We start from the raw sequence: 27018 nt of genomic DNA, 5'->3' as shown, positions 1-27018 counted from the left end.
TACCCCGAGTGTCAGTGTCATTATCCTGTACCCCCAGTGTCAGTGTCATTATCCTGTACCCCCAGTGTCAGTGTCATTATCCTGTACCCCCAGTGTCAGTGTCATTATCCTGTACCCCCAGTGTCAGTGTCATTATCCTGTACCCCCAGTGTCAGTGTCATTATCCTGTACCCCCAGTGTCAGTGTCATTATCCTGTACCCCCAGTGTCAGTGTCATTATCCTGTACCCCCAGTGTCAGTGTCATTATCCTGTACCCCCAGTGTCAGTGTCATTATCCTGTACCCCCAGTGTCAGTGTCATTATCCTGTACCCCGAGTGTCAGTGTCATTATCCTGTACCCCCAGTGTCAGTGTCATTATCCTGTACCCCCAGTGTCAGTGTCATTATCTTGTACCCCCAGTGTCAGTGTCATTATCCTGTACCCCGAGTATCAGTGTCATTATCCTGTACCCCCAGTGTCAGTGCCATTATCCTGTACCCCCAGTGTCAGTGCCATTATCCTGTACCCCCAGTGTCAGTGTCATTATCCTGTACCCCGAGTGTCAGTGTCATTATCCTGTACCCCCAGTGTCAGTGCCATTATCCTGTACCCCGAGTGTCAGTGTCATTATCCTGTACCCCCAGTGTCAGTGCCATTATCCTGTACCCCCAGTGTCAGTGTCATTATCCTGTACCCCGAGTGTCAGTGTCATTATCCTGTACCCCCAGTGTCAGTGTCATTATCCTGTACCCCCAGTGTCAGTGCCATTATCCTGTACCCCCAGTGTCAGTGTCATTATCCTGTACCCCGAGTGTCAGTGTCATTATCCTGTACCCCGAGTGTCATTATCCTGTACCCCCAGTGTCAGTGCCATTATCCTGTACCCCCAGTGTCAGTGCCATTATCCTGTACCCCCAGTGTCAGTGTCATTATCCTGTACCCCGAGTGTCAGTGTCATTATCCTGTACCCCCAGTGTCAGTGTCATTATCCTGTACCCCCAGTGTCAGTGCCATTATCCTGTACCCCGAGTGTCAGTGTCATTATCCTGTACCCCCAGTGTCAGTGTCATTATCCTGTACCCCCAGTGTCAGTGTCATTATCCTGTACCCCCAGTGTCAGTGTCATTATCCTGTACCCCGAGTGTCAGCGTCATTATCCTGTACCCCCAGTGTCAGTGCCATTATCCTGTACCCCCAGTGTCAGTGTCATTATCCTGTACCCCGAGTGTCATTATCCTGTACCCCCAGTGTCAGTGTCATTATCCTGTACCCCCAGTGTCAGTGTCATTATCCTGTACCCCAGTGTCAGTGTCATTATCCTGTACCCCCAGTGTCAGTGTCATTATCCTGTACCCCCAGTGTCAGTGTCATTATCCTGTACCCCCAGTGTCAGTGTCATTATCCTGTACCCCGAGTGTCATTATCCTGTACCCCCAGTGTCAGTGCCATTATCCTGTACCCCCAGTGTCAGTGTCATTATCCTGTACCCCGAGTGTCAGGGTCATTATCCTGTACCCCCAGTGTCAGTGTCATTATCCTGTACCCCGAGTGTCAGTGTCATTATCCTGTACCCCCAGTGTCAGTGTCATTATCCTGTACCCCCAGTGTCAGTGTCATTATCCTGTACCCCGAGTATCAGTGTCATTATCCTGTACCCCCAGTGTCAGTGTCATTATCCTGTACCCCCAGTGTCAGTGCCATTATCCTGTACCCCAGTGTCAGTGTCATTATCCTGTACCCCGAGTGTCAGCGTCATTATCCTGTACCCCCAGTGTCAGTGCCATTATCCTGTACCCCCAGTGTCAGTGTCATTATCCTGTACCCCGAGTGTCATTATCCTGTACCCCCAGTGTCAGTGTCATTATCCTGTACCCCCAGTGTCAGTGTCATTATCCTGTACCCCAGTGTCAGTGTCATTATCCTGTACCCCCAGTGTCAGTGTCATTATCCTGTACCCCCAGTGTCAGTGTCATTATCCTGTACCCCGAGTGTCATTATCCTGTACCCCCAGTGTCAGTGCCATTATCCTGTACCCCCAGTGTCAGTGTCATTATCCTGTACCCCGAGTGTCAGGGTCATTATCCTGTACCCCCAGTGTCAGTGTCATTATCCTGTACCCCGAGTATCAGTGTCATTATCCTGTACCCCCAGTGTCAGTGTCATTATCCTGTACCCCCAGTGTCAGTGTCATTATCCTGTACCCCGAGTATCAGTGTCATTATCCTGTACCCCCAGTGTCAGTGTCATTATCCTGTACCCCCAGTGTCAGTGCCATTATCCTGTACCCCGAGTGTCAGCGTCATTATCCTGTACCCCCAGTGTCAGTGTCATTATCCTGTACCCCCAGTGTCAGTGTCATTATCCTGTACCCCCAGTGTCAGTGTCATTATCCTGTACCCCCAGTGTCAGTGTCATTATCCTGTACCCCCAGTGTCAGCGTCATTATCCTGTACCCCCAGTGTCAGGGTCATTATCCTGTACCCCAGTGTCAGGGTCATTATCCTGTACCCCAGTGTCAGTGTCATTATCCTGTACCCCCAGTGTCAGCGTCATTATCTTGTACCCCGAGTGTCAGTGTCATTGTCCTGTACCCCCAGTGTCAGTGTCATTATCCTGTACCCCGAGTGTCAGTGTCATTATCCTGTACCCCCAGTGTCAGGGTCATTATCCTGTACCCCAGTGTCAGTGTCATTATCCTGTACCCCCAGTGTCAGCGTCATTATCTTGTACCCCGAGTGTCAGTGTCATTGTCCTGTACCCCCAGTGTCAGCGTCATTATCCTGTACCCCCAGTGTCAGTGTCATTATCCTGTACCCCGAGTGTCAGTGTAATTATCCTGTACCCCGAGTGTCAGTGTCATTATCCTGTACCCCCAGTGTCAGGGTCATTATCCTGTACCCCAGTGTCAGTGTCATTATCCTGTACCCCCAGTGTCAGCGTCATTATCTTGTACCCCGAGTGTCAGTGTAATTATCCTGTACCCCGAGTGTCAGTGTCATTATCCTGTACCCCCAGTGTCAGCGTCATTATCCTGTACCCCGAGTGTCAGTGTCATTATCCTGTACCCCGAGTGTCAGCGTCATTATCCTGTACCCCGAGTGTCAGTGTCATTATCCTGTACCCCGAGTGTCAGTGCCATTATCCTGTACCCCCAGTGTCAGTGCCATTATCCTGTACCCCGAGTGTCAGTGTCATTATCCTGTACCCCGAGTGTCAGTGCCATTATCCTGTACCCCCAGTGTCAGTGCCATTATCCTGTACCCCGAGTGTCAGTGTCATTATCCTGTACCCCGAGTGTCAGTGCCATTATCCTGTACCCCCAGTGTCAGTGTCATTATCCTGTACCCCGAGTGTCAGTGTCATTATCCTGTACCCCAAGTGTCAGTGTCATTATCCTGTACCCCCAGTGTCAGTGTCATTATCCTGTACCCCCAGTGTCAGTGTCATTATCCTGTACCCCGAGTGTCAGTGTCATTATCCTGTACCCCCAGTGTCAGTGCCATTATCCTGTACCCCAGTGTCAGTGTCATTATCCTGTACCCCCAGTGTCAGTGTCATTATCCTGTACGCAGAGTCAGGGTGAACCTAGCCTCTCTGCTGCCTGAGGAGAGCTGCAAAATGGCGCCCCCCATGGGCCCCCCCTTTAACACATACCATGATGCACAGATACAGCACAGAAATATAGCACAGCCACGTAGCATATAGCAGAGCCCACGTAGCATATAGCAGAGCCCACGTAGTATATAACACAGCTCACATAGCATATAGCACAGCCACGTAGTATATAACAGCCCACGTAACATATAACACAGCCCACGTAGTATATAACACAGCCACGTGGCATATAACAGCCCACGTAGTATATAACACAGCCCACGTAGCATATAGCAGTCGGGTAGCATATAGCACAGCCACGTAGCATATAGCCCAGCTTATATTTATTCTTTAACTCTGGGCCATGTTCACACATTGCAGGAAATATCCGCTGCGGCTTTGTGAGTGAATCCGCAGGTTACTGATGAGTTCACCCTACTCAGGCTATGGTGAAGTCCGCGGCAGGTTTCACACCCTGCATTTTTCTACAGTGTGTGATTGGGATGGTGAAACTCCCGCTACCTGTATAGTACTATAGATTGCTGCAGACGTGTGCGGAATCCACAGCAAGGTCTGGACGTGTGAACTTGTAAAATCTGCAGGGAATCCGCAGCACAGACAGAACTGTGCACACTCACAAACTGCACCTGGTCCCTGACACACCGAGCTCTCCGCCAGTCACTGCAGCCGCCCGATAGTGTGCGCGGAGGAGCACAGAACAATGCGGCCGCCGTACCTCAGCAGCGGAGCTGCACAGAGCAGCACTGGCCGGAGCACATACTTACCATACTGGAGAAGACTACATCCGGGAGGTAGAGGACCTTTCATGATGTCTCGAGCATGTGATCAGTCACGTGTTGTCGGTGATGTCGCAGCTGAGCTAATGTTGCAGGAGGAGACGAACCCGGCTCTTTTTGGTGATCCGGCTCTTTTTGGTAATCCTTCTCGCTATGGCCCCGGCACTTCCCGGGTGCTGACGCCGGCCTTGAGCCCTGTATAATAGAGTACTAACTGAACCTGCGTCTCCAAGGCGAATTCAGTTACTACAGCGGCAGAATCTGCCGCCCCCTCACTTCAGTGACGGCAGTGCCGCCTGAGGCAAAGCGCTCAACTTGCCACATGGTAGCGGCGCCCCTGCCCAGAGTGTATACCAAAACCAGATGCATTGTAGAATAAATTAAAGTAGTTATGAAAGTTATCACATCCCTGACACCAGAATGATGCATGAATAATAGGAATAATATTTTGCTGTAATCAATGATTCATCTTTTATAATATTTTCCACAGTATTTGCTCCACAGTCTGTACAGCGCCATCCGTCTTTTTTCTACTATATCTCCAGCTTTTGCTGCTATTTTTCAAGTACGTTTTTAAGCCCAAAATATAAATCTTCCCTAAATTGCAGTGTCAGGAAAATGTCAGGAAAAATAACTTGATTAGAAATCATCAGCGACTCTCTCTTTTTTGATCTGCTATTTGTAACCTCCTCCTCTTCCTCCTCCTTTTCCTCCTCCTCCTCCTTTTCCTCTTCCTCCTTTTCCTTCTCATCTTTCTCCTCATCTTCCTCTTCCTTCTCCTCCTCCTCTTCCTCCTCCTTTTCATCCCCTTCCTCTTCCTCCTCTTCCTGCCCCTCCTCTTCCTCCTCCTCCATTTTGCCTTTCTACCCAACTTATTCTTCTCTTTTCCATTAGGATTATGACATCACGTGATTAATAACTGAGGAGCTGAATCTTTCAAAGGATGTGTAGAAACTATGTATGTACAAACTCTATGTAAAAACAGGAGGTCAATTTTCCCTGCATGCGTCATCAGTCACTGCAAAACTCCCTAGCAGGGGGAGGAGCAGAGCGGCTGGGTCAGAAGTTGAAGAGGGGGGAAGATAAATGCAGGGACAGCAGACTTCCTGTTTCTATATAGAGCAGAGAAAAGAGAAGAATTAGCCGGGTAGAAAGGAAAAATGAGCAATTGTAAGTACACAGTGCTATGTAATATGGTGATTGCAATATATTTAGAGGATAAAAACTTTGATAGGAAGAGGAGGAGAGTTTTTTTTAATAATAAAGCAGTTTACCACTACAATGGAAACATTGGTCATTAATGTCAGATCAGTGCGGATCCGGCACCCAGGACCCCACTGATCAGCTGTGACCTCCGCTGGTCCTGTGTGGTGTTCTGCTCTGGTTACATCCGGCTGTTGCTGGAGCTGATATCAGCTGATCAATGGGGGTGTCAGGTGTGGGACCCCCAACGATCTGATATTGATTACTTATCTTGATGATTGCTCATCAATATCATTGTAATGAAAAAAATCCCTTTAATGATCCAGTCATTCTCTACAGTAAGATCAGAACATCCACAGGACAGCCCACATGCGTCCTCAGGATCTCCATACAGCGGACCTCCTCTTTAATTTGTCCCCTTTCCTCCCTGGTTAGGCCGATCCTGTCCTGAAGATGGTGTGCATGGGCGAAAATAACCAGATCGAGGAAGAAATCCGAATGAATGGAAGCGTTAGTGAATGGGCCGGCGGAGGAGGAGGAGGCGGGGGAGCCACTTATATATTCAAGGTAACCGGCAAATAAGGAGACTGAGGCACAGAAAGGAGGTGGGTGCAGTGGGTACGATGGGTACAGTGGGTGCGGTGGGTACGGTGGGTGCGATGGGTGTGGTGGGTACGATGGGGACGGTGGGTGCGGTGGGTACGATGGGTATGGTGGGTGTGGTGGGTACAGTGGGTATGGTGGGTACACTAGGTACTGTGGGAACGATGGGCACAGTGGGTATGGGTGCTACGATGGGTACAGTGGGTACGATGGGTACAGTGGGTATGGGTGCTATGATGGGTATGATGGGTACGATGGATACAGTGGGTACGATGGGTACAGTGGGTATGGGTGCTACGATGGGTATGATGGGTACAGTGGGTATGGGTGCTATGATGGGTACAGTGGGTACGGTGCTATGTGTGTCATTCTCCCCCTACAGATGCTCGTCATATTGTATCCTGCTCCAGAACGTGACTCACCTCAGTGACATGAAAGAAGCAATTATAGTGTCCGATACTATAGTCACATCCAAAGCTGCATCTACAGCTCCACTGCCTGTAAATTACAGCTCACACCTGGCGACGTGTCCACAGTGCACTGCACACTGCTTGCTGGGACATGTAGTGTTGTACTGTCATAGGAATAACACTTCGTCTCCCACAATGCAATGCAGCCGAGCAGATAAATGCTCAGATGGTGAAACATGTATCTATGTATACGGTGTTACATGTATCTGTAGGGACAGTGATACATCTACACATGCTTCTCACAAAATCAGAATATCTTCAAAAAGTGAATTTATTTCAGTTCTTCAGTACAAAAAGTGAATCTCATATATTCTATAGAGTCATTACACACAGAGTGATCTATTTCATGTGTTTATTTCTGTTAATGTCGATGATTATGGCTTACAGCCAATGAGAACCCAAAAGTCATTAACTCAGTAAATTAGAATAATTAACAATAAACACCTGTAAAGACTTCCTAAGTGTTTATAAAGGTCCTTAGTCTGTTTCGGTAGCTCCACAATCATGTAATGACTCTATAGAATATATGAGATTTACTTTTTGTATTGAAGAACTGAAATAAATTAAGTTTTTCATGATATTCTAATTTTGTGAGAAGCTCCTGTATATGGACAGTGATACATTTATCTATATGGACGGTGATACATGTATCTATATGGACGGTGATCATGTATCTATATGGACGGTGATGATGTATCTATATGGACAGTGATACATGTATCTATATAGACAGTGATACATGTATCTATATGGACGGTGATCATGTATCTATATGGACAGTGATGATGTATCTATATGGACGGTGATCATGTATCTATATGGACAGTGATGATGTATCTATATGGACGGTGATCATGTATCTATATGGACGGTGATGATGTATCTATATGGACAGTGATACATGTATCTATATAGACAGTGATACATGTATCTATATGGACGGTGATCATGTATCTATATGGACAGTGATGATGTATCTGCAGCGCCCCAGAGTCCTGGTCGTTGCAGTACTGTGGCTCCGCCACTATGGGGAGCTATGGTGCGTCCGATGGCACTGAAGGAGTTCATCTGATCAGGTATCACAGACACCAATACATTTCACAGCCGGGCCTCCGGGGGGAGCTAAGGGTGCTATTCATTAGGCCACTCCCCACCATAGTGGGTAAACTGGGGGTCAGGCAGGAAGTTAGATCAGAAAGCTGACTGGGTTGGAACCAGGCAACACCTTGTGGCAGAGGGTGTTGTGGGGGAAGATACAGTAGGGTCTCTGTCAGGGGTGGGATCCTGACAGAGGCTTAGCAACTTGAACGAACGTAACGGGACCGTGCCTGCTCAGCATAGCGGCGGTGCCCAAGGAAGGATCAGAAGCGAGATAGATTGTGCTGAGTGAGAAACGAGATCAAAGCAATAAGGAGAATACCAGTAGGAGTCGTGCTGTAAGACCGAGGCAACATCCTACTGAGGCGCACAACCGGCGGCCGGAACGCCGAGAGAGTATTATAACATTCAGCTTCTGCAATACTCTAAACAGCGGCAGGACAGTCAGTCTCAGGCGGGCTGTCTAACACATCACCTATGCAGTCTTGGGGGGCAACTTGTGGAGAGGGGCGACTCTAGGGTCCCGGAAGAGCTCCGAGCCTACCCGTCAAACGGGTGCCGTCCCAACCAGAACATCAGGGAGGGACGGAGGATTAGCAGAACATCATCTAATCGAGTTGTGAGGGAACATCAGAAACAGACACAACAGTTGTGGGGACTTTCCGTAAGCACAGCAGGGAAGGACCACAACACATAGCGCAAGCAGGAAGGCACAGATTTCCGCCTGTGAAGAGAACTCTGGAGGTGCCATTGGGCCGACTGGACTTGCGCAGCCTGGTGAACCGTATTCTGGACTGAGGACCCAGAGACCTTCAGTAAAGAGGTAAAGAGACTGCAACCTGGTGTCCTCGTTATTTATCGCGACCTGCACCTCACAACTGCACCATTAACACCACTTATTGCACCGGACGTCCCCCACTGACAGACAGGGCCACGGACCGGGTCTAGCCACCGTGACAACCCCAGAACTGAACAGAGACTCTCAGAGGCCCGGCTCCGGGTACCCCTCGGCCCTGCGGCGGTGTGGGGGCGCTCCATATCTATATAGACAGTGATACATGTATCTATATGGACAGTGATGATGTATCTATATGGACGGTGATCATGTATCTATATGGACGGTGTTGATGTATCTATATGGACGGTGATACATGTATCTGCAGCGCCCCAGAGTCCTGGTCGTTGCAGTACTGATGCTCCGCCGCTAAGGGGGGCTATGGTACGTCTGATGGCACTGAAGGAGTTCACCTGACCAGGTATCACAGACACCAATACACTTCACAGTCTGGCCTCCAGGGGGAGCTAAGGGTGCTATTCATTAGGCCACTCCTCACAATCTGGTAAAACTGGGGGTTGGATAGAAAGTTAGAGAGAAGCTGACTGGGTTGGAACCAGGCAACATCCTGTGGCAGAGGGTGTTGCAGGGGAAGATTCAGGGGGGTCCCTGTCAGGGGTGGGATCCTGACAGAGGCCTAGCGAACAGAAAGAACGTTACGGAACCGCGCCTGCACTTCATCGTGGCGGTATCTCAAGAAGGGACAAGAAGCGAGGTTTATTGTGGAGAGTGAGAAACGAGATCATAGCAAAAAGGAGATAAACCAGTAGGAGTCGTGCTGTAAGATCGAGGCAACATCCTACTGAGGCGTAAATATCCGGTGGCCGGAACGCCGAGGAAGTATTGAGCTCCAGGCCTAACTTCAAACCTACGGCAGGACAGTCAGTTATAGGTGGGCTGTCTCACCCAACATCACCTAAGCAGACATAGGGGGCAACAGTTGGAGAGGGGCGACACTAGGGTCCCGGAAGAACTCCGAGCCTACCCGTCATACGGGTGCGTCCTAGCCATATCATCTGGGGGACGGAGAAGAACATCAGATAGTTGTGAGAGAGAAGAACATCAGAATCAGTTGTGAGGGAACATCAGAAACATACACGAGACTTGTGAGGACTATCCCGTGGTGCTCAGCAGGGAGGTACTACAACACACAGGCGCTAGAAGGTAGACACTGATTTCCACCTGCAAAGGGAACTCTGGATGTGCCTTCGGACCGGCCGGTCTCAGCCAGCCCTGTTAGCAGTGCTCTGGATTGAGGACCTTGAAGCCTTCAGTAAAGAGGTAGAGACTGCAACCCTGTGTCCTCTTTATTCATCGCGACCTGCACCATGCACCACCACTTACAACTCTCATTGGACACCCCTTAGCAGGGTCACGGACCGGGTCTAGCCACCGTGACAACCCCAGGACCGAGACAGAGAGGCCCGGTACCGAGTGCCCCGCGGCCCTGCGTCTGGGGGCGCTCCATATCTATATGGACAGTGATACATGTATCTATATGGACAGTGATGATGTATCTATATGGACGGTGATGCATGTATCTATATGGACGGTGATCATGTATCTATATGGACGGTGATGCATGTATCTATATGGACGGTGATCATGTATCTATATGGACGGTGATGCATGTATCTATATGGACGGTGATACATGTATCTATATGGACGGTGATACATGTATGTATATGGACAGTGACACATGTATCTATATGGACGGTGATCATGTATCTATAGGGACGGAGATTATGTATCTATAGGGACGGTGATACATGTATCTATATGGACAGTGATCCATGTATCTATAGGGCTGGTGATGATGTATCTATATGGACGGTGATAATGTACAGTATCTATATGGACGGTGATCATGTATCTATATGGACCGGGATACATGTATCTATATGGACAGTGATACATGTATCTATATGGACAGTGATACATGTATCTATATGGACAGTGATACATGTATCTATATGGACGGTGATGATGTATCTATATGGACGGTGATACATGTATCTATATGGACGGTGATGATGTATCTATATGGACGGTGATACATGTATCTATATGGACGGTGATACATGTATCTATATGGACGGTGATGATGTATCTATATGGACGGTGATACATGTATCTATATGGACGGTGATACATGTATCTATGGACGGTGATACATGTATCTATGGACGGTGATACATGTATCTATATGGACGGTGATACATGTATCTATATGGACGGTGATACATGTATCTATATGAACGGTGATACATGTATCTATATGGACAGTGATGATGTATCTATAGGGACGGTGATACATGTATCTATATGGACGGTGATGATGTATCTATTTGGACAGTGGTACATGTATCTATATGGACGGTGATGATGTATCTATATGGACGGTGATGATGTATCTATATGGACGGTGATACATGTATCTATATGGACTGTGATCATGTATCTATATGGACCGGGATACATGTATCTATATGGACAGTGATACATGTATCTATATGGACGGTGATCATGTATCTATATGGACGGTGATACATGTATCTATATGGACGGTGATCATGTATCTATATGGACAGTGATACATGTATCTATATGGACAGTGATACATGTATCTATATGGACCGGGATACATGTATCTATATGGACAGTGATACATGTATCTATATGGACCGGGATACATGTATCTATATGGACAGTGATACATGTATCTATATGGACAGTGATACATGTATCTATATGGACAGTGATACATGTATCTATATGGACGGTGATGATGTATCTATATGGACGGTGATACATGTATCTATATGGACGGTGATGATGTATCTATATGGACGGTGATACATGTATCTATATGGACGGTGATACATGTATCTATATGGACGGTGATACATGTATCTATATGGACGGTGATACATGTATCTATATGGACGGTGATACATGTATCTATATGGACGGTGATGATGTATCTATATGGACGGTGATACATGTATCTATATGGACGGTGATGATGTATCTATATGGACGGTGATACATGTATCTATATGGACGGTGATACATGTATCTATATGGACGGTGATACATGTATCTATATGAACGGTGATACATGTATCTATATGGACAGTGATGATGTATCTATAGGGACGGTGATACATGTATCTATATGGACGGTGATGATGTATCTATATGGACGGTGATGATGTATCTATATGGACGGTGATACATGTATCTATATGGACGGTGATACATGTATCTATATGGACAGTGGTACATGTATCTATATGGACGGTGATGATGTATCTATATGGACGGTGATACATGTATCTATATGGACGGTGATACATGTATCTATAGGGACGGTGATGATGTATCTATATGGACGGTGATACATGTATCTATATGGACGGTGATGATGTATCTATATGGACGGTGATACATGTATCTATATGGACGGTGATACATGTATCTATATGGACGGTGATACATGTATCTATATGAACGGTGATACATGTATCTATATGGACAGTGATGATGTATCTATAGGGACGGTGATACATGTATCTATATGGACGGTGATGATGTATCTATATGGACAGTGGTACATGTATCTATATGGACGGTGATGATGTATCTATATGGACGGTGATGATGTATCTATATGGACGGTGATACATGTATCTATATGGACGGTGATACATGTATCTATATGGACTGTGATCATGTATCTATATGGACCGGGATACATGTATCTATATGGACAGTGATACATGTATCTATATGGACAGTGATACATGTATCTATATGGGCAGTGATACATGTATCTATATGGACCGGGATACATGTATCTATATGGACAGTGATACATGTATCTATATGGACAGTGATACATGTATCTATATGGACAGTGATACATGTATCTATATGGACGGTTATGATGTATCTATATGGACGGTGATGATGTATCTATATGGACGGTGATACATGTATCTATATGGACGGTGATACATGTATCTATATGGACGGTGATACATGTATCTATATGGACGGTGATACATGTATCTATATGGACGGTGATACATGTATCTATATGGACGGTGATGATGTATCTATATGGACGGTGATACATGTATCTATATGGACGGTGATGATGTATCTATATGGACGGTGATACATGTATCTATATGGACGGTGATACATGTATCTATATGGACGGTGATGCATGTATCTATATGGACGGTGATACATGTATCTATATGGACGGTGATACATGTATCTATATGGACGGTGATACATGTATCTATATGGACGGTGATCATGTATCTATAGGGACGGAGATTATGTATCTATAGGGACGGTGATACATGTATCTATATGGACAGTGATCCATGTATCTATAGGGCTGGTGATGATGTATCTATATGGACGGTGATAATGTACAGTATCTATATGGACGGTGATCATGTATCTATATGGACCGGGATACATGTATCTATATGGACAGTGATACATGTATCTATATGGACAGTGATACATGTATCTATATGGACAGTGATACATGTATCTATATGGACGGTGATGATGTATCTATATGGACGGTGATACATGTATCTATATGGACGGTGATACATGTATCTATATGGACGGTGATGATGTATCTATATGGACGGTGATACATGTATCTATATGGACGGTGATACATGTATCTATGGACGGTGATACATGTATCTATGGACGGTGATACATGTATCTATGGACGGTGATACATGTATCTATATGGACGGTGATACATGTATCTATATGGACGGTGATACATGTATCTATATGAACGGTGATACATGTATCTATATGGACAGTGATGATGTATCTATAGGGACGGTGATACATGTATCTATATGGACGGTGATGATGTATCTATTTGGACAGTGGTACATGTATCTATATGGACGGTGATGATGTATCTATATGGACGGTGATGATGTATCTATATGGACGGTGATACATGTATCTATATGGACTGTGATCATGTATCTATATGGACCGGGATACATGTATCTATATGGACAGTGATACATGTATCTATATGGACGGTGATCATGTATCTATATGGACGGTGATACATGTATCTATATGGACGGTGATCATGTATCTATATGGACAGTGATACATGTATCTATATGGACAGTGATACATGTATCTATATGGACCGGGATACATGTATCTATATGGACAGTGATACATGTATCTATATGGACCGGGATACATGTATCTATATGGACAGTGATACATGTATCTATATGGACAGTGATACATGTATCTATATGGACAGTGATACATGTATCTATATGGACGGTGATGATGTATCTATATGGACGGTGATACATGTATCTATATGGACGGTGATGATGTATCTATATGGACGGTGATACATGTATCTATATGGACGGTGATACATGTATCTATATGGACGGTGATACATGTATCTATATGGACGGTGATACATGTATCTATATGGACGGTGATGATGTATCTATATGGACGGTGATACATGTATCTATATGGACGGTGATGATGTATCTATATGGACGGTGATACATGTATCTATATGGACGGTGATACATGTATCTATATGGACGGTGATACATGTATCTATATGGACAGTGATGATGTGTCTATAGGGACGGTGATACATGTATCTATATGGACGGTGATGATGTATCTATATGGACAGTGGTACATGTATCTATATGGACGGTGATGATGTATCTATATGGACGGTGATGATGTATCTATATGGACGGTGATACATGTATCTATATGGACGGTGATACATGTATCTATAGGGACGGTGATGATGTATCTATATGGACGGTGATACATGTATCTATATGGACGGTGATGATGTATCTATATGGACGGTGATACATGTATCTATATGGACGGTGATACATGTATCTATATGGACGGTGATACATGTATCTATATGAACGGTGATACATGTATCTATATGGACAGTGATGATGTACCTATAGGGACGGTGATACATGTATCTATATGGACGGTGATGATGTATCTATATGGACAGTGGTACATGTATCTATATGGACGGTGATGATGTATCTATATGGACGGTGATGATGTATCTATATGGACGGTGATACATGTATCTATATGGACGGTGATACATGTATCTATATGGACTGTGATCATGTATCTATATGGACCGGGATACATGTATCTATATGGACAGTGATACATGTATCTATATGGACAGTGATACATGTATCTATATGGACAGTGATACATGTATCTATATGGACCGGGATACATGTATCTATATGGACAGTGATACATGTATCTATATGGACAGTGATACATGTATCTATATGGACAGTGATACATGTATCTATATGGACGGTGATGATGTATCTATATGGACGGTGATGATGTATCTATATGGACGGTGATACATGTATCTATATGGACGGTGATACATGTATCTATATGGACGGTGATGATGTATCTATATGGACGGTGATACATGTATCTATATGGACGGTGATGATGTATCTATATGGACGGTGATACATGTATCTATATGGACGGTGATACATGTATCTATATGGACGGTGATGCATGTATCTATATGGACGGTGATACATGTATCTATATGGACGGTGATGATGTATCTATATGGACGGTGATACATGTATCTATATGGACGGTGATGATGTATCTATATGGACGGTGATACATGTATCTATATGGACGGTGATACATGTATCTATATGGACGGTGATGCATGTATCTATATGGACGGTGATACATGTATCTATATGGACGGTGATACATGTATGTATATGGACAGTGACACATGTATCTATATGGACGGTGATCATGTATCTATAGGGACGGAGATTATGTATCTATAGGGACGGTGATACATGTATCTATATGGACAGTGATCCATTTATCTATAGGGCTGGTGATGATGTATCTATATGGACGGTGATAATGTACAGTATCTATATGGACGGTGATCATGTATCTATATGGACCGGGATACATGTATCTATATGGACAGTGATACATGTATCTATATGGACAGTGATACATGTATCTATATGGACAGTGATACATGTATCTATATGGACGGTGATGATGTATCTATATGGACGGTGATACATGTATCTATATGGACGGTGATGATGTATCTATATGGACGGTGATACATGTATCTATATGGACGGTGATACATGTATCTATATGGACGGTGATGATGTATCTATATGGACGGTGATACATGTATCTATATGGACGGTGATACATGTATCTATGGACGGTGATACATGTATCTATGGACGGTGATACATGTATCTATGGACGGTGATACATGTATCTATATGGACGGTGATACATGTATCTATATGGACGGTGATACATGTATCTATATGAACGGTGATACATGTATCTATATGGACAGTGATGATGTATCTATAGGGACGGTGATACATGTATCTATATGGACGGTGATGATGTATCTATTTGGACAGTGGTACATGTATCTATATGGACGGTGATGATGTATCTATATGGACGGTGATACATGTATCTATATGGACTGTGATCATGTATCTATATGGACCGGGATACATGTATCTATATGGACAGTGATACATGTATCTATATGGACGGTGATCATGTATCTATATGGACGGTGATACATGTATCTATATGGACGGTGATCATGTATCTATATGGACAGTGATACATGTATCTATATGGACAGTGATACATGTATCTATATGGACCGGGATACATGTATCTATATGGACAGTGATACATGTATCTATATGGACCGGGATACATGTATCTATATGGACAGTGATACATGTATCTATATGGACAGTGATACATGTATCTATATGGACAGTGATACATGTATCTATATGGACGGTGATGATGTATCTATATGGACGGTGATACATGTATCTATATGGACGGTGATACATGTATCTATATGGACGGTGATACATGTATCTATATGGACGGTGATGATGTATCTATATGGACGGTGATACATGTATCTATATGGACGGTGATGATGTATCTATATGGACGGTGATACATGTATCTATATGGACGGTGATACATGTATCTATATGGACGGTGATACATGTATCTATATGAACGGTGATACATGTATCTATATGGACAGTGATGATGTATCTATAGGGACGGTGATACATGTATCTATATGGACGGTGATGATGTATCTATATGGACAGTGGTACATGTATCTATATGGACGGTGATGATGTATCTATATGGACGGTGATGATGTATCTATATGGACGGTGATACATGTATCTATATAGACGGTGATGATGTATCTATATGGACAGTGGTACATGTATCTATATGGACGGTGATGATGTATCTATATGGACGGTGATACATGTATCTATATAGACGGTGATGATGTATCTATATGGACAGTGGTACATGTATCTATATGGACGGTGATACATGTATCTATGGACGGTGATACATGTATCTATGGACGGTGATACATGTATCTATGGACGGTGATACATGTATCTATATGGACGGTGATACATGTATCTATATGGACGGTGATACATGTATCTATATGAACGGTGATACATGTATCTATATGGACAGTGATGATGTATCTATAGGGACGGTGATGATGTATCTATATGGACAGTGGTACATGTATCTATATGGACGGTGATGATGTATCTATTTGGACAGTGGTACATGTATCTATATGGACGGTGATGATGTATCTATATGGACGGTGATACATGTATCTATATGGACTGTGATCATGTATCTATATGGACCGGGATACATGTATCTATATGGACGGTGATCATGTATCTATATGGACGGTGATACATGTATCTATATGGACGGTGATCATGTATCTATATGGACAGTGATACATGTATCTATATGGACAGTGATACATGTATCTATATGGACCGGGATACATGTATCTATATGGACAGTGATACATGTATCTATATGGACCGGGATACATGTATCTATATGGACAGTGATACATGTATCTATATGGACAGTGATACATGTATCTATATGGACGGTGATGATGTATCTATATGGACGGTGATACATGTATCTATATGGACAGTGATACATGTATCTATATGGACAGTGATACATGTATCTATATGGACGGTGATGATGTATCTATATGGACGGTGATACATGTATCTATATGGACGGTGATACATGTATCTATATGGACGGTGATACATGTATCTATATGGACGGTGATGATGTATCTATATGGACGGTGATACATGTATCTATATGGACGGTGATGATGTATCTATATGGACGGTGATACATGTATCTATATGGACGGTGATACATGTATCTATATGGACGGTGATACATGTATCTATATGAACGGTGATACATGTATCTATATGGACAGTGATGATGTATCTATAGGGACGGTGATACATGTATCTATATGGACGGTGATACATGTATCTATATGGACGGTGATACATGTATCTATATGAACGGTGATACATGTATCTATATGGACAGTGATGATGTATCTATAGGGACGGTGATACATGTATCTATATGGACGGTGATGATGTATCTATATGGACAGTGGTACATGTATCTATATGGACGGTGATGATGTATCTATATGGACGGTGATGATGTATCTATATGGACGGTGATACATGTATCTATATGGACGGTGATACATGTATCTATAGGGACGGTGATGATGTATCTATATGGACGGTGATACATGTATCTATATGGACGGTGATGATGTATCTATATGGACGGTGATACATGTATCTATATGGACGGTGATACATGTATCTATATGGACGGTGATACATGTATCTATATGAACGGTGATACATGTATCTATATGGACAGTGATGATGTATCTATATGGACAGTGGTACATGTATCTATATGGACGGTGATGATGTATCTATATGGACGGTGATGATGTATCTATATGGACGGTGATACATGTATCTATATGGACTGTGATCATGTATCTATATGGACCGGGATACATGTATCTATATGGACAGTGATACATGTATCTATATGGACAGTGATACATGTATCTATATGGACAGTGATACATGTATCTATATGGACCGGGATACATGTATCTATATGGACAGTGATACATGTATCTATATGGACAGTGATACATGTATCTATATGGACAGTGATACATGTATCTATATGGACGGTGATGATGTATCTATATGGACGGTGATGATGTATCTATATGGACGGTGATACATGTATCTATATGGACGGTGATACATGTATCTATATGGACGGTGATACATGTATCTATATGGACGGTGATACATGTATCTATATGGACGGTGATGATGTATCTATATGGACGGTGATACATGTATCTATATGGACGGTGATGATGTATCTATATGGACAGTGATACATGTATCTATATGGACGGTGATGATGTATCTATATGGACGGTGATGATGTATCTATATGGACGGTGATACATGTATCTATATGGACGGTGATGATGTATCTATATGGACGGTGATGATGTATCTATATGGACGGTGATACATGTATCTATATGGACGGTGATACATGTATCTATATGGACTGTGATCATGTATCTATATGGACCGGGATACATGTATCTATATGGACAGTGATACATGTATCTATATGGACAGTGATACATGTATCTATATGGACAGTGATACATGTATCTATATGGACCGGGATACATGTATCTATATGGACAGTGATACATGTATCTATATGGACAGTGATACATGTATCTATATGGACAGTGATACATGTATCTATATGGACGGTGATGATGTATCTATATGGACGGTGATGATGTATCTATATGGACGGTGATACATGTATCTATATGGACGGTGATACATGTATCTATATGGACGGTGATACATGTATCTATATGGACGGTGATACATGTATCTATATGGACGGTGATGATGTATCTATATGGACGGTGATACATGTATCTATATGGACGGTGATGATGTATCTATATGGACGGTGATACATGTATCTATATGGACGGTGATACATGTATCTATATGGACGGTGATACATGTATCTATATGAACGGTGATACATGTATCTATATGGACAGTGATAATGTATCTATAGGGACGGTGATACATGTATCTATATGGACGGTGATGATGTATCTATATGGACGGTGATGATGTATCTATATGGACGGTGATACATGTATCTATATGGACGGTGATACATGTATCTATATGGACGGTGATGATGTATCTATATGGACGGTGATACATGTATCTATATGGACGGTGATGATGTATCTATATGGACGGTGATACATGTATCTATATGGACGGTGATACATGTATCTATATGGACGGTGATACATGTATCTATATGGACGGTGATACATGTATCTATATGAACGGTGATACATGTATCTATATGGACAGTGATGATGTATCTATAGGGACGGTGATACATGTATCTATATGGACGGTGATGATGTATCTATATGGACAGTGGTACATGTATCTATATGGACGGTGATGATGTATCTATATGGACGGTGATGATGTATCTATATGGACGGTGATACATGTATCTATATGGACGGTGATACATGTATCTATATGGACGGTGATACATGTATCTATATGGACAGTGATGATGTATCTATAGGGACGGTGATACATGTATCTATATGGACAGTGATGATGTATCTATAGGGACGGTGATACATGTATCTATATGGACAGTGATGATGTATCTATAGGGACGGTGATACATGTATCTATATGGACGGTGATGATGTATCTATATGGACAGTGGTACATGTATCTATATGGACGGTGATGATGTATCTATATGGACGGTGATGATGTATCTATATGGACGGTGATACATGTATCTATATGGACCGGGATACATGTATCTATATGGACAGTGATACATGTATCTATATGGACAGTGATACATGTATCTATATGGACGGTGATGATGTATCTATATGGACGGTGATACATGTATCTATATGGACGGTGATGATGTATCTACACTCACTGGCCACTTTATTAGGTACACCTGTCCAACTTCTTGTTAACACTTAATTTCTAATCAGCCAATCACATGGCGGCAACTCAGTGCATTTAGGCATGTAGACATGGTCAAGACAATCTCCTGCAGTTCAAACCGAGCATCAGTATGGGGAAGAAAGGTGATTTGAGTGCCTTTGAACGTGGCATGGTTGTTGGTGCCAGAAGGGCTGGTCTGAGTATTTCAGAAACTGCTGATCTACTGGGATTTTCACGCACAACCATCTCTAGGGTTTACAGAGAATGGTCCGAAAAAGAAAAAAAATCCAGTGAGCGGCAGTTCTGTGGGCGGAAATGCCTTGTTGATGCCAGAGGTCAGAGGAGAATGGGCAGACTGGTTCGAGCTGATAGAAAGGCAACAGTGACTCAAATCGCCACCCGTTACAACCAAGGTAGGCCTAAGAGCATCTCTGAACGCACAGTGCGTCGAACTTTGAGGCAGATGGGCTACAGCAGCAGAAGACCACACCGGGTACCACTCCTTTCAGCTAAGAACAGGAAACTGAGGCTACAATTTGTACAAGCTCATCGAAATTGGACAGTAGAAGATTGGAAAAACGTTGCTTGGTCTGATGAGTCTCGATTTCTGCTGCGACATTCGGATGGTAGGGTCAGAATTTGGCGTAAACAACATGAAAGCATGGATCCATCCTGCCTTGTATGGAGCATCTTTGGGATGTGCAGCCGACAAATCTGCGGCAACTGTGTGATGCCATCATGTCAATATGGACCAAAATCTCTGAGGAATGCTTCCAGCACCTTGTTGAATCTATGCCACGAAGAATTGAGGCAGTTCTGAAGGCAAAAGGGGGTCCAACCCGTTACTAGCATGGTGTACCTAATAAAGTGGCCAGTGAGTGTATATGGACGGTGATACATGTATCTATATGGACGGTGATACATGTATCTATATGGACGGTGATACATGTATCTATATGGACGGTGATGATGTATCTATATGGACGGTGATACATGTATCTATATGGACGGTGATACATGTATCTATGGACGGTGATACATGTATCTATGGACGGTGATACATGTATCTATGGACGGTGATACATGTATCTATATGGACGGTGATACATGTATCTATATGGACGGTGATACATGTATCTATATGAACGGTGATACATGTATCTTTATGGACGGTGATGATGTATCTATATGGACAGTGGTACATGTATCTATATGGACGGTGATGATGTATCTATAGGGACGGTGATACATGTATCTATATGGACGGTGATACATGTATCTATATGGACTGTGATCATGTATCTATATGGACCGGGATACATGTATCTATATGGACAGTGATACATGTATCTATATGGACAGTGATACATGTATCTATATGGACGGTGATGATGTATCTATATGGACGGTGATACATGTATCTATATGGACAGTGATACATGTATCTATATGGACAGTTATACATGTATCTATATGGACGGTGATGATGTATCTATATGGACGGTGATACATGTATCTATATGGACGGTGATGATGTATCTATATGGACAGTGATACATGTATCTATATGAACGGTGATACATGTATCTATATGGACGGTGATGATGTATCTATAGGGACGGTGATACATGTATCTATATGGACAGTGATACATCTCTATATATAATTGTCTAAGGGTTTTTCCGTCTGTCTGTCTGTCTGTCTTTCTGTCTGTCTGTCTGTCTTTCTGTCTGTCTGTCTGTCCTGGAAATCCTGGCCTGGCGGCCTCGACCAATCAGCGACGGGCACAGTATCGACGTAGATGTCATAATGGTTGCCATGGCGACGATGATGTCATAAAGGTTGCCTCGACCAATCAGCGACGGGCACAGTCTGTCGCGAATTCTGGAATCATCATTGTCCATATACTACGGGGACATGCATATTCTAGAATACCCGATGCGTTAGAATCGGGCCACAGTCTAGTCTATATATATAATTGTCTAAGGGTTTTTCCGTCTGTCTGTCTGTCTGTCTGTCTGTCTGTCTTTCTGTCTGTCTGTCTTTCTGTCTGTCCTGGAAATCCCACGTCTCTGATTGGTCGAGGCCGCCAGGCCTCGACCAATCAGCGACGGGCACAGTATCAACGTAGATGTCATAATGGTTGCCATGGCGACGATGATGTCATAAAGGTTGCCTCGACTAATCAGCGACGGGCACAGTCTGCCGCGAATTCTGGAATCATCATTGTCCATATACTACGGGGACATGCATATTCTAGAATACCCGATGCGTTAGAATCGGGCCACAGTCTAGTGTATCTATATGGATGGTGATGATGTATCTATATGGACAGTGGTACATGTATCTATATGGACGGTGATGATGTATCTATATGGACGGTGATGATGTATCTATATGGACAGTGGTACATGTATCTATATGGACGGTGATGATGTATCTATATGGACGGTGATACATGTATCTATATGGACGGTGATACATGTATCTGTGCAGACAGTGACACAGATCTCTGAACAGTGATTCATTGTCGTCGTGGCCACAGTTGATGGCGTTTTCCTTCTCTGAATGTCCCTTTCCCCTCGGCAGGACCCCGTCCGGTTGAACGATGAATTTCTTTGCACGGTGTCGTCCTCCTCTCAGTCCGTCTCCCTCCATCACCAGGCGATTAGTACATCTCATTAATACATCGCTGACGCGTAGCTCGTACTTGACAACAAGCAGAGCTGTGCCGTCCTCTGCTTGCTGGTAGAAGGATATTATTCAGGCGAGAGTCACTGATAAAGCCCCTGGAGTAATGGAGAGAGGAAGGGAGATCATACTGTAACGAGGGCTGCAGCTCATCAACCGCAGCACGACCAGACGGGGAAAACGAGCGATAACGGAAACACAGCAGTGATACACCAGAAATCTAAAATATACGATCAGCTGTGATAAATAATGAGATACCTACAGTTAGGTCCATATATATTTGGACAGAGACAACATTTTTCTCATTTTGGTTATAGACATTACCACAATTTAATTTTAAACAAAACAATTCAGATGCAGTTGAAGTTCAGACTTTCAGCTTTCATTTGAGGGTATCCACATTAAAATTGGATGAAGGGTTTAGGAGTTTCAGCTCCTTAACATGTGCCACCCTGTTTTTTAAAGGGACCAAAAGTAATTGGACAATTGACTCCAAGGCTATTTCATGGACAGGTGTGGGCAATCCCTTCATTATGTCATTCTCAACTAAGCAGATAAAAGGCCTGGAGTTGATTTGAGGTGTGGTGCTGCATTTGGAAGGTTTCGCTGTGAAGTAAACATGCGGTAAAGGAGCTCTCCATGCAGGTGAAACAAGCCATCCTTAAGCTGCGAAAACAGAAAAAACCCATCCGAGAAATTGCTACAATATTAGGAGTGGCAAAATCTACAGTTTGGTACATCCTGAGAAAGAAAGAAAGCACTGGTGAACTCAACAATGCAAAAAGACCTGGGCGCCTACGGAAGACAACAGTGGTGGATGATCGCAGAATAATCTCCATGGTGAAGAGAAACCCCTTCACAACAGCCAACCAAGTGACCAACACTCTCCCGGAGGTCGGCGTATCAATATCCAAATCTACCATAAAGAGAAGACTGCATGAAAGTAGATACAGAGGGTTCACTGCACGGTGCAGCCACTCATAAGCATCAAGAAGAAAAAGGCTAAAAAACATCTAAAAAAGCCGGCACAGGTCTGGAAGAACATTCTTTGGACAGATGAAACCAAGATCAACCTCTACCAGAATGATGGAAAGAGAAAAGTATGGCGAAGGCGTGGTACAGCTCATGATCCAAAGCATACCACATCATCTGTAAAACACGGCGGAGGCAGTGTGATGGCTTGGGCATGCATGGCTGCCAGTGGCACTGGGTCACTAGTGTTTATTGATGATGTGACACAGGAATGAATTCTGAGGTCTTCAGAGCCGCCATACTGTGTGCTCAGATCCAGCCAAATGCAGCAAACTGATTGGTCGTCGTTTCATACTACAGATGGACAATGACCCAAAACATAAAGCCAAAGCAACCCAGGGGTTTATTAAAGCAAAGAAGTGGAATATTCTTGAATGGCCAAGTCAGTCACCTGATCTCAACCCAATTGAGCAGCATTTCACTTGTTAAAGACTAAACTTCAGACAGAAAGGCCACAAACAAACAGCAACTGAAAACCACCGGAGTGAAGGCCTGGAGAGCATCAAAAAGGAGGAAACACAGCGTCTGGTGATGTCCATGAGTTCAAGACTTCAGGCCGTCATTGCCAACAAAGGGTTTTCAACCAAGTACTAGAAATGAACATTTTATTTACAATTATTGAATCTGTCCAATTACTTTTGGTCCCTTTAAAAACAGGGTGGCACATGTTAAGGAGCTGAAACTCCTAAACCCTTCATCCAATTTTATTGTGGATACCCTCAAATGAAAGCTGAAAGTCTGAACTTCAACTGCATCTGAATTGTTTTGTTTAAAATTCATTGTGGTAATGTCTGTAACCAAAATGAGAAAAATGTTGTCTCTGTCCAAATATATATGGACCTAACTGTATATATATAGAACCCAAATAAGATCTGTGCTTGCTGTCAGTGAATAGTAATATTAGTTCGGAGGGTGGTCAGACACCTCTCCTGTCCTCAACTGAGCGTGTGTGACAGCAATCTCCAGTGTCCATCCGAGATCACACAGTCCTGGTCACACAGCTGAGAATCTGTTACACTGTATCAGTCAAATAACAAAATAGCTGCAAAAACCCCAAATCCTGCCCGTGACTCCAGACCCACAACTCTTACCTGCAGGGATACATTGTAACAAATCCCCTAGGGTGGGCAGTGTATGGCAATGCCAAGGGTTGGGACTGAGTCCACCGCTTTGGCAAGTTGCATGCTGGAAGTTGTAGTGGCACAACTGCTGTAAGGCACAGACCGCTGCTCTAGAGGGACCGGGCAGGACCCCACACCAGAGGACCCCGATGACCTAGGCTGGGAGATCCCACCACAGATGACAACAATTTGTACATTTATTTACTCTTTCTACAGATGGAGAATGGAAAATACATCCCAGTGCTGATCGCAGCAGGAGGAGGCGGAAGAGCGTACAGGGCCAAAGCCAATATCATTCACCCGGAAAGACTGGAGAATAATTCCACCATGCCAGGGATAAATGGGAAATCTGGGGCAGCGGGTACATTTTTTTTTTTTTTGTTGTAAAATCAACATACAGTAAATGTGTTAATATTCACATTAAAATAATAAGTAAAAAAAATGCTTGTAATCCCCCACCTGACCTGATGGTGTGCTGTTCAGAAAACTCATGACATGAGCATCATAGAGCACAATGCGCCTCAGTCTGAGCAGAAGGGAAAGAAGGCTCCTCTGCGCCACCTAGTGGTTTGTTATGTTTAGTGATACATAAAACATATGGAAACTCGACTTCTGATGTTTGTCCTGTTGTTTTCTTTCTGCAGGAGGTGGAGGCGGCTGGAGTGATCACTCATCAATTGCTTGGGCTGGAAAATCCCTTTCAGGTGGAGGAAATGGAGGAGATTCCTGCCCACAGGCCATTAAGAAGTGGGGGTGGGAAACCAGAGGGGGTTTCGGAGGTGGTGGAGGCGGCTGCTCCTCAGGTGGAGGAGGTGGAGGATATATTGGTAAGTATTAAGATGTAACGGTAATATAAGAATGTAAAAGAGTATATAAATGTATGAGTGTGAGAGGTAAATACAGTATGTATATATGTATATATATATATATATATATATATATATATATATATATATATATATATATATATATATATATATATATATATATATATATATATATATATAGAGTGCCTACAAGTAGTATTCAACCCCCTGCAGATTTAGCAGGTTTACACATTTGGAATTAACTTGGCATTGTGACATTTGGACTGTAGATCAGCCTGGAAGTGTGAAATGCACTGCAGCAAAAAAAGAATGTTATTTCTTTGTTTATTTTTTTTTTTAAATTGTGAAAAGTCTTTTCAGAGGGTCATTTATTATTCAACCCCTCAACCCACCAGAATTCTGTTTGGTTCCCCTAAAGTATTAAGAAGTAGTTCAGGCACAAAGAACAATGAGCTTCACATGTTTGGATTAATTATCTCTTTTTCCAGCCTTTTATGACTATTTAAGACCCTCCCCAAACTTGTGAACAGCACTCAAACATGGTCAACATGGGAAAGACAAAGGAGCATTCCAAGGCCATCA

General features: G+C 43.3%; 1 protein-coding gene across 3 annotated transcripts in view; it reads left to right on the top strand.

The window, feature by feature from the left end:
• Positions 1–27018, top strand: part of ALK (ALK receptor tyrosine kinase) — an 880658-nt gene that overhangs the window by 788750 nt on the left and 64890 nt on the right. For all 3 annotated transcript variants that reach the window (XR_013220998.1, XR_013220999.1, XM_077282112.1), the window contains 3 exons: positions 6011–6142; positions 25826–25970; positions 26254–26436. Coding sequence is in view for 1 of the 3 variants with exons in the window: in XM_077282112.1 (XP_077138227.1) it covers positions 6011–6142; positions 25826–25970; positions 26254–26436 (460 nt within the window). In the remaining 2 variants the exon portion in view is untranslated. The remainder of the gene's footprint in view (positions 1–6010; positions 6143–25825; positions 25971–26253; positions 26437–27018) is intronic.

Source organism: Ranitomeya variabilis, chromosome 2, assembly GCF_051348905.1.
Source record: "Ranitomeya variabilis isolate aRanVar5 chromosome 2, aRanVar5.hap1, whole genome shotgun sequence".
NCBI lineage: Eukaryota > Metazoa > Chordata > Amphibia > Anura > Dendrobatidae > Ranitomeya > Ranitomeya variabilis.
The sequence above is the reverse complement of the archived record's forward strand: the minus strand, read 5'-3'. Positions and strand labels throughout refer to the sequence as shown.